We start from the raw sequence: 10,398 nt of genomic DNA, 5'->3' as shown, positions 1-10,398 counted from the left end.
CCACTTAATAAAAAGGAATCTACTTCTCATATAAAAGAAGTTCATCAGACTCTGTTCTAGGCTTTAGAGGTAACTAAATCGGGCATGGCTCCCCTCAACTTGGTCACAGATAAGGATAGAGCTAACTACATCTGGTATTGACTAAAGAGTTTTATTCTTTCCATGCTCAGGTCCCAGGCCTGATCCTCATTATTATAGCTTTGGAAGTAGATTTTAAGCAGTTTGACCAAAGTGATCGGGCTGAAAGATGAATTCATTCTAAGCAAACTCAAAAAGCTTATTTATAAATTAGATTGTTTATTTCTTTGTATACAAAAAGGAATTAATACCTTAATATTGACTATGATTATAAATATCTTGCTATCCAGGACATTCTCTTAATTGGATCAAGGTATTATGCAAACCACATACCGTTATAAAATATTTAATTTTCATGATTTAATGTGAAAATAACTGAGTGCTTAAGGCCTCTTCACTACACTGGTATCTGTGGTATTAGATAGCGGTACCAAACCCTAAATTCCTTGAAAATGAGGGAAACTCTTCTTTTGTGACTAGAGCATGTGCACGATTCTGACCTACCAGTCTTTGCCTGGTCATGGACTGAGCTGGTCTGTACCTTAAACATCGCATCCTTTCCAACTGCACCTTATTTAGCTGTCATACGCCAGGACTGCTCATGTCTAGTTCTGAACCATCATAGCCCTTTCTTCCTCTTTCATTCATGTCCTCTCTTCCGTCATCTCCAAAGTATTTTCCCCCACTTTCGGTGCCCAGGCTGTCTTCCCCAAGGTTCCTTCTACTGTCAGTTCTGTTATCACTTACCTTCCATCTTGTTTCGCCTACTTATCACCTCCTAGACTGTCACTTCATCTCCTACCTGGCCCAGACTGGTGCCACTACTGGGACTGGAAAAGAAGCGTCGAATCGCGATCTGGCCTGAACCTTCCCGGGTGAGGGCGTCAGAGCCCATTCTCCTTCCCAGCGGAGGAGCTTGAGGAACGCTTCATCACGCTCTTTGCTTAGTTTCCCCCTTCCATTTTCTCCAGATCCTATAAAACCACCACCACTTTTAGCCTCTCCGTGAGCCTCAGAATTGCCTCTTGCCTCAGTCTCGAGGAGAGGTCTCCCGGCGAAGGCAGAAAAATGCTTCCTTACTTGAGAATATAAGTGTATCCCGTTGCTGTGGCGTCTGCGCATCAGTGATCAGAACCTGAGCCGAGCCCCAGGTGAACTGGTTGGCTCTGAGCCAATCATAGTTCTTGACGACAGAGCCCAGCCAATCAGAACGCGGGAGACATGATGCACTCGGGGGCGGGCCCGGGCGGGTGAGGATCCGCCCCCTTGCAGCTTGGTGGCCAACGCCTTCGCTCCAGGCGAGGTAGAGCGGAGCAGGTTCACGGACTCCAGGGACCTGGCGCCTTACAATCTGCGAGGCGGTGCCCTCTCACCCAACTAATTTCCCAACAGGCTTTGCCCTTAACAGGTGTGGGTGCCTGCCGTGGACGCTTTTACTTCGGCCGTATCTCTCTCTGGAGACTTTGTGCCTATGGTTGGGGACAGAGTGAGGTCGTTGCCTTGACGACGACAGCATGCGGCCCTCGGTCCTCCTGAGTGTGAGCTTGAGGCAGGTCGAGGCCATTCTGCCTCCCTGCCTGTTTTACTTGGGACCCGTGACTGTGTCCGCAGAAGAAAGCACAAAAGCAGTAGAATTGCTGGTTTACTAGTCAGCATCTTTAGACCTGTGAGCGAGATGCATTTCAACTTGAATTTGTTTCCAAGTTGAAAAGCTTTGGGTTTTTCCACGGGAAAGGATTTAAAAGAAACAGTAAGTATAATACTTTTTAAAGCGTCTATTATCGCGTTCTTTTATCTATAATAGATTTCAACCTGTCCTTTAAAAAACTTACAAAATAGCATTATTTTTATTATCTAAATTGGTATGGAGACCATATGCTCCCATGGCACATGTCCAAAACTACTGCATTGCCAGTTGGCTAGGTTTCTTTTTAGTTTGTATTACCTTTAATATCCAAGAGTAGAAGGCATAAGAAGTTATGGTTTATGAGTAACTTTAAGCAAACAAGACATGGCGTTTTAACCAATGATACTTTTAAGGTATTTGTGGGCTGTGCCACTTTGTGAAAGCAGGTTTGTTCAATGTGCCGTGACCAACTGGGCAATTATTTGGAGAATACACTTGGAATAGTTCAACCTGCAGCATGTTAGCCTGCAACATGCTTAAGAACCTCTTAGACATGCCTAAGGTAATTTTAATTTTGTTCACTTTGCATTTGCAAATATTGAGGACGGCAGTCACAAGTGTTTTTAAATGATCTAGGTTATAGATTCCAGTTATTTTTGTGCTTATTATGATAAGCCTGAAGTCTAGTCTTTAGTAAAATATACTGTTTTAGTGAAAGGAAAAAAAAAATTACGAGAAGGGAGGATAGAATTACATAGAGAATTTTTTTTTCAAACACTGACATTTTATTTAAAAATATCCAGTAGAAGTTGAATGGAAGTTAAAATGTCAAATGTATGAAAGGTTAGTGTCAGGGACACTGCTCTGTAAACAGTTTATAATAGAACCTTCTATCAAAGCTGGTAGCAAAATAATGAAATAATTGGAGTTGATGTGGACTAGGATTTATTTTTATCCCCCCAGATCAATCCTCTGGTTTTCCATATATATCTATTTTTATATAGATAGATAGAAACAGATACAGATATATATATATATGATGTATATAAACCCTATGTATACACATATAAACCCTAAATTATTAAATGTAAACTGTTGAAAATGTATACTTTGATATATCACAGTTTGCTGGAACAAAGAGGATGTTTGTTTTGTCTTTTGTCATCTGTGCATCAGTAGGGAAGCAAAACATCAAAATTCACAATCTGGGTAAATTAATTTTAGGTTGTCCTAAATATACAACTGATGTAATAGGCAAGAGTTTTTTTTTTTTTTTCTCTCTCTAAATGTTGTGGATGAGTGTTTTTATGTTGTTAGGTTAAAATAAATTCAACTACGAATTATCATTTGAATATATAGTTACCAAAAGACTGATTTTTTTCCTTCCCAAAGTTTTAGAATCCATGTTGGGATTAACAGCAATATTTTTTATTCTTTGCTTCTGGAATTTAATTTCAAAATCAGATTGTAAAAATAAGTTTAACTTTGAAGTTATAGTTTATTAGCTTTTGTATTTCATGGCAATCAATTTGTTATAAAGTAATATCTAACCATAACTAGACTCTGATATTTCTATTCCAAAATATGTAGTGGAATGATTGCTGGACCTTCACCAATTATTAATTAAGATAGATTTTGTTAGGATTGTCTTTATCCAGAAAATGTCATATAATGAGAGGTAAAAGAATTATAATCAAAAATTCAAATAATCATACAGTGAGTAGTGATGAAAAGGATTTTAGGAACACTGTATTTGGTACACATAGATAATTCTTAAAAATCTGCTTACACACTGCGATGTTATTGCTATTGTTTTATATGTTCAATATAGAAATTTAATTACTATGATAAGAAAAATAGTTTATCAGAAGTTACTAATGTTAACTTGGTAAATCATCGATTTGTGATCAAATATTTTCCCCAATTGACTAAAGATCAGTTTTGATCTTTTAAACTTGATCTTCACTAAATAAATTTATCTTAAGTAAAACCAAATTCACTTGTGCCTTTTTCACCTTTGAGTGAGAAGGAATTATGTTTTTCTAAAGTAAACTGTAATTATTTTGTTTACTAGTTCATGTTGCTTTATCTGAATTACAAATATATTGAGGAATTCCCATTGTGGCGCAGCGGAAACGAATCCGATTAGGAACCATGAGGTGGGTTTGATCCCTGGCCTCGATCAGTGGGTTAAGGATCCCGCGTGGCTGTGGTTGTGGTGTAGGCCGGCAGCTGTAGCTCCAATTTGTCCCCTAGCCTGGGAACCTCCGCATGCCGCGAGTGCGGCTCTAAAAAGAAAAAAAAATTGAAATTTTGTTAACATGACATTTAGTAATTTAAATTTAAAGTTAATGGGCACAATTCCATTTGCCTCATTTTTTATGACATGTAAATGAATATTTTGGAAATATAGCTCAGATGCAAAAATGATACACAGGACAGCCATCAATGCAGTGACTGCTCTAATGTGGAAAACAGGTGGGAAAGATTTAATTTGGGAGGGTGGAGGAAGTTAATATACTCCATTATCTCTATGTTTTGGTTTCCCTAGAAAGAAAAATTTCTACTGGTTTTGAAATAAAATGGAGAAATATGAGAACCTAGGACTGGTTGGAGAAGGGAGTTATGGAATGGTGATGAAGTGCAGGAATAAAGATACTGGACGAATTGTGGCTATCAAAAAGTTCTTAGAAAGTGATGATGACAAAATGGTTAAAAAAATCGCTATGCGGGAAATCAAGTTACTAAAGGTGAGTGAATACACCTTAAAAGAACATGAATTGTTTTTTTTTTTTTTTAATGAATTGTTTCTTGATTGACAGCAATTTTTAGGAAAAAAGAAGTTTCTAGGAGTTCCCATTGTTGGCACAGTGGTTAATGAATCCGACTAGGAACCATGAGGTTTCGGGTTCAATCCCTGGCCTCGCTCAGTGGGTTAGGAATCCAGCGTTGCTGTGAGCTGTGGGGTAGGTTGCAGACGCAGCTCAAATCCTGAGATGCTGTGGCTCTGGCGTAGGCCGGTGGCTGCAGCTCTGCTTGGACCCCTAGCCTGGGAACCTCCATATGCCGCGGGAGCGGCCCGAGAAATGGCAAAAGGACAGAAAAAAAAAAAAAAAAGTTTCTTCTTTTTTGGTAAAAAGAAATAAAAAGATTACATATGCATATTTATTTATCTCATGACTATAAACATGATCTTAAAAGTATTTGCTGCTTCTCTCTATATTTATCTGTCTGCCTATCTATCTATCTATCTGAACTGTTTTGGGTCCCAAAGACTACGCTGAGATTCCATGATTCACTCGGAGCCTCATGGCACTCAGCGAAGAGTTGTACTCTTAGCTATGATTTATTACAGTGAAAAGACATAAAGCAAAATCAGCAAAGGGAAAAGGCACATGGAGTAAATTCTAGAAGAAACCAGAGTAAATTCTAGAAGAAACCAGTCACAAGCTTCCAAAAATCTTCTTCAGTGAAGTCATAGAGGATGCACTTATTTCCTCCAGCAAAGAGTTATGACAGCACATGTGAAATATTGTCCATCAGGGAAATTCATTAGAGACCCAGTGCCCAGGGTTTCCATTGGGAGCTTGTCACCCAGGCACCACCTGCCTGGCTCATACCAAAATTCCAGACTCTCAGAAGAAATGCACATATTCAGCATAAGCCATATTGTTTGCACAGTGAGCCATTTAATCAGTTCTGGAAATGAAGGAACACTTTTGAAATCCAAATTCCCAGGTACCAGCCAAGGGCTTACTTTGCAAGCCAATTTTCTAAGGATAAAAGTCTCAGGTTTGGAGTTCCCGTCATGGCACAGTGGTTAACGAATCTGACTAGGAACCATGAGGTTGCAGGTCGATCCCTGGCCTTGCTCAGTGGGTTAAGGATCCGGTGTTGCCGTGAGCTCTGGTGTAGGTCGAAGATGCAGCTCAGATCCTGCATTGCTGTGGCTCTGGTGTAGGCTGGTGGCTACAGCTCTGATTCGACCCCTCTGGTGTAGGCTGGTGGCTACAGCTCTGATTCGACCCCTAGCCTCCACATGCTGCGGGAGCAGCCCTAGAAATGGCAAAAAGACCAAAAAAAAAAAAAAAAAAAAAAGTCTCAGGTTTGCTGTGTGAACTCCCTCCCTGCCATTCCCCCCACCCACCAACCATCCATCTAACCAGAAGTTTGTCAATTTTATTTTATCCTTAGAAGGAACTAATGTTTGGCTTTGTTGATCTTCCCTATTGGGTATTTCTTTTCTATTTCATTAATTTTTGTTCTTTACTATTTCATACCTTCTACTTCTTTTAGGTGGGTTTATTTTTACAGTTCCCTTCCCTAACCTTTTGAGTTATATACTTCTTTAATTTCTGGCGTTTTTTTTTTTTTTCTCATATATGCATTTAAGGCAATCACTTTCCTCCTAAGAATAGTGTGGTATGTATCCTAGAAATTTTGATTAGCCGTTCAAAATATTTTCTCATTTTCCTTGATTTCCAAACACATGTAGAAAATTTCTAGATTTTTCTCCCCTAATTATTTACTTTTGACACAATTGCCCTGTGACCTGAGTATATGCTATGTAAGTTTATTCCTTTGAATAAATACCAAATACCTAATATTTATCCTTTCCATTGCTTGTTGATTGTTCCTACGTTTCTGAGCTTCCATCTGGGATCATTTTCCTTGTGCTTAAATACATTCTTTATTTTCTTTAAAGCAGATCTGCTGTAAGGAATGCTCCCCATTTGTGTTTATCTTTCAAAAAAAGACTTTACTTTCTATTTAAAAGATTATTTTCGGAGTTCCCGTCATGGTGCAGCAGAAATGATTCCGACTAGGAACCATGAGGTTGCGGGTTCAATCCCCAGCCTCGATCAGTGGGTTAAGGATCCAGCATTGCTGTGACCTGTGGTGTAGGCCAGCAGCTGTAGCTCTGATTGGACCACTATCCTGGGAACCTCCATATGCTACAGGTGCAGCCCTGAAAAGCAAAAAAAAAAAAAAAAAAGACAATTTTCATAGAATATAGAATTCTGGGTTGGTAGTTAATTATATTCCTTGTATTCAAGACATCTGCTGTTCCTCTGGCTTTCATTCAATCTATAGAAAAGTCAGACATTCTTTAGTATGTCTTTTTATTTTTCTTTTTCCTGGATGCATAAAGGAGGAACTGAACCAAAATGAAATGTTTTCAGGAAAAGACAGAGGATACAGTTCCTGGGTTCTAATCCTTTTCTACCAATTATTGCTGAGTCACCTTGAACAAGTTACTTAACATCTATGTGCTTTAGTTTCCTCATCTGTAAAAGAGGATAATAATTGCAACTTTTTTTTAGGGGTTTTGTGCTTAGAATAGTGATAGAACATAGTAAGCTCTACGTGGGAGCTATTATTTATAATATTATGCTGTTTTATTACTACCTTTTTTGGGGGGTGTCTTTTTAGGGCCACACCCATGGCATATGGAGGTTCCCAGGCGAGGGGTCAAATCAGAGCTGCAGCCACTGACCTACACCACAGCCACAGCAATGCCAGATCCAAGATGTGTCTGTGACCCACACCACAGCTTATGGCAACACCAGATCCTTAACCCACTGAGTGAGACCAAGGATTGAACCTTCGTCCTCATGATATACTAGTCAGATTCATTTCTGCTGAACCATGACGGGAACTCCCTATTGCTACTTTAAAAATATTTTTCTACGTAGGCTCTGAATTCCTTTTTATTAAACATTGGATGTGTTTCCTTTGGTAATTGGAAATGTTTTATTTTGTATATTGTGTTACCTTTATAACTATAGCATTGTATGATATACATAATCCTTGTAAAGTAATTGTTGTATTTCTATCTCCTCCTCTCTCTCATTCGTCTACCATCTGATTTTAGAAGATATCTTCTTTATCTTAGTGCTTACCATTGAGCTTATAAATATAGTTAGACCTTATAATTTAAAATTTCAGGTCAAGGAGTTCCTGTCGTGGTACAAGGGGAAATGAATCTGACTAGTATCCATGAGGATGCAAATTTGACCCCTGGCCTTGCTCAGTGGGTTGGGGATCTGGCATTGCCTGTGAGCTGTGGTGTAGGTTGCAGACGCGGCTCGGATCCTGTGTTGCCATTGCTGTGGCTGTGGTGTAGGCCGGCAGCTACAGCTCCCATTTGACCCCTAGCCTGGGAACCTCCATGTGCTGTGGGTGCGATCCTAAAAAGAAAAAAAAAATTCAGGTCAAAAATATAATTTTTGACCCATTGACAGGGATATTAGCACATGAACTTCCTTACTTTGTTTTTAATCTTCTTTTCTTTCTCCTAATATTGTTACTAATATCATTTGTGTATTGTTAGGTTCTAAATATTCACTTTCTATTTTGTAACTGTGATGCCCACCTTTGTATAAGATTTAGTCCTGCACTGATGAGCTTACTGCTTATGTTCAGGAATTTTTCTCTATTGTATTTTACTTGAACAACAGTTTTGTTGAGTGTGAAGTTCCTTTCTTTCCTTGAGGATTTTGAGGACTGCGTTCTTCTTTTAAAAAGGTGGCAACCTTTTCTGATGAGCATTCATGTTTCCTTCTCTTTTCTTACAGTATCTTTGAGTAGATCCTGGATTGGTTCTTTTTTGATTGTGTGTTATCTTGTGACAAAGTGAGCCCATCCTGGACCAGCAATTTGGAGGAGGTTCATTTTCAGGAGAAGCCGGGGTCTTGGTCCGTGCTAGCAGGAAGCCACCATGGTTCATGGTGATGTTTCTTGCAACACAGGCTTGAGCGGGGGGTTGATTTATGTTATCTTTAATTTCTCTGAAACTTGTAGTTACAGGTTTGTTGATAATGCATTGTTTTGCCTTCCGTTTGGCTTCACGGACAGACCGCTTCCAGCAAATGAGTTTCTGTGTGGTTATCCAGACCCTCCCCTCCTGTTCCGTGGTGCCATTCAGTTCTAGGGATGCTTTCTTTCACTGACAGTCTGTGTGCCCTGGTCCCATTATATCAAAGAAGGTTTTTTTGTGTGTGTGGTTGTTTTTCTTTTCAGGGTATGTCACCAATTTTGGAAGGCTTTGCTCTGCCAGCTTTGTGGCCACAGATAATCTTTGGTTTCTTGCTAGGCTCCTATTTGATCTTGATGGTGCCCCTTGTTTGTGGTGGGTAGGGGTCATAGATCCTGCTTAGTTTCATCAAAGATGGAGCTACATTTCTTTTTCTCATTGGCTATTGTGTTCTCTAAGAGGAAAATGGAGCAGCATAGTCTTTTTTTTTTTTTATATTTTATTTTTTGTCTTTTTAAGGCTGTACCCACGGCATATAGATGTTCCCAGGCCCCCCGGCATATAGAGGTTCCCAGGCTAGGGTCGAATCGGAGCTGTAGCAGCTGGCCTACACCACAGCCACAGCACCTTAGGATCCGAGCCTCATCTGCGACCTACACCACAGCTCACAGCAATGCCAGATCCCTAACCCGTTGAGCAAGGCCAGGGATTGAAACTGCATTCTCAGTTGGACACTTGTCAGATTTGTTTCCACTGAGCCACAACAGGAACTCAGCAGTATAGTCTTTTAACTGTAATTTAAAAACCAGAATATAGTTTCACAATTTACACTGTTTATGCATTTTATTTATATGTTTTTCTTTTTCTTTTTCAGCCAAGCTGGCATGTGGAAGCTCCCAGTCCAGAGGTCAAACCCACGCCACAGCAGCAACCCAAGCCAGTGCAGTGACGACACACCAGATCCTTAACCCGCTGCACCACAAGGGAACTCCTATATGTTTTTCTCATGCTAAGATCTGTTTTAGACTGTGAATAATTCCAGGTAATTTGATCTTGTAAAAACTCTTTTGCATTGTTTTCATCATAGCAACTGAGGCATGAAAATCTGGTGAATCTGCTGGAAGTGTGTAAGAAAAAAAAGCGATGGTACCTAGTCTTTGAATTTGTTGACCACACAGTTCTTGATGATTTGGAGCTCTTTCCCAATGGACTCGACTACCAGCTAGTTCAGAAGTATTTGTTTCAGATTATCAATGGAATTGGATTTTGTCACAGTCACAATGTAAGTATTTCATTTAAACAGTTCTTTAAGGAGTTGAAAATGTTTCTAAACTGGTACCTCTTCCTTTCCATTCCTTTGAGCGCCAAACAAGCGCAGGCCCTTACCACGTCCTACCTGTCCCACTGCTCTGCCTCCTGCTTCTCGTCCTCCGCTCTGCTTTAGCTGGTTAATGGGCAACATCTTGTTTTAACACCCTATTGGTCATGTCCTTCCATGAGTTCCCGTGGCCTTGACACTAGCTCAGACTTCCCAGGCTGGCAGTTGAGGCATCCTTCCTTCCTTGTGTGTAAGCTCTACTCTAGGAAGAATGTTTCCCCCGAATCTCCTGATCTATTCTCGTCCTCACTCTTTGACCCTGTTGGTCATGTTCACTCGGACGGATGGCCCTTTCATTTCTACATGTATCCAAGTCATACTAATATTAAAGACATTTCTTAGAGCCCACCCTTCTCCATGGATGTTTTCCCTGACCATGCCGGTCCTCACTGGTAACTTTACTCTTTTTTTTGGGGGGGGGGGGGCTGCACTGTTGGCATATGAAATTTCCCAGGCTAGGGGTTGAATCAGAGCTGCAGCTGCTGACCTACACCACAGCTATAGCAACATGGGATCTGAGCTGCGTCTTCAACCTATACCACGGCTCACGGCAATGCC

At 40.2% G+C, this 10,398-nt stretch overlaps 1 protein-coding gene across 3 annotated transcripts in view; it reads left to right on the top strand.

Moving 5' to 3' along the window:
* The first annotated feature begins 1,330 nt into the window (after window positions 1-1,330).
* The window catches only part of CDKL2 (cyclin dependent kinase like 2), a 29,771-nt gene continuing 20,703 nt past the window's right edge, over window positions 1,331-10,398 (top strand). For 2 of the 3 annotated variants that reach the window (XR_014812733.1, XM_021101447.2), the window contains exons 1-3: window positions 1,331-1,828; window positions 4,257-4,455; window positions 9,550-9,744. Coding sequence is in view for 2 of the 3 variants with exons in the window: in XM_021101447.2 (XP_020957106.2) it covers window positions 4,288-4,455; window positions 9,550-9,744 (363 nt within the window). In the remaining variant the exon portion in view is untranslated. Of the gene's footprint in view, window positions 1,829-3,779; window positions 3,865-4,256; window positions 4,456-9,549; window positions 9,745-10,398 lie in introns of all 3 variants that reach the window. The other variant, XM_021101448.2, reaches the window with a different exon arrangement.

This window comes from Sus scrofa, chromosome 8, assembly GCF_054392235.1.
Source record: "Sus scrofa isolate SSC_HxYL_T2T_F1_AM1 chromosome 8, Sscrofa_HxYL_maternal_Yorkshire_Landrace_v2.0, whole genome shotgun sequence".
Taxonomy (NCBI): Eukaryota; Metazoa; Chordata; class Mammalia; order Artiodactyla; family Suidae; genus Sus; species Sus scrofa.
This window is presented reverse-complemented; position numbering and strand designations above follow the sequence as displayed.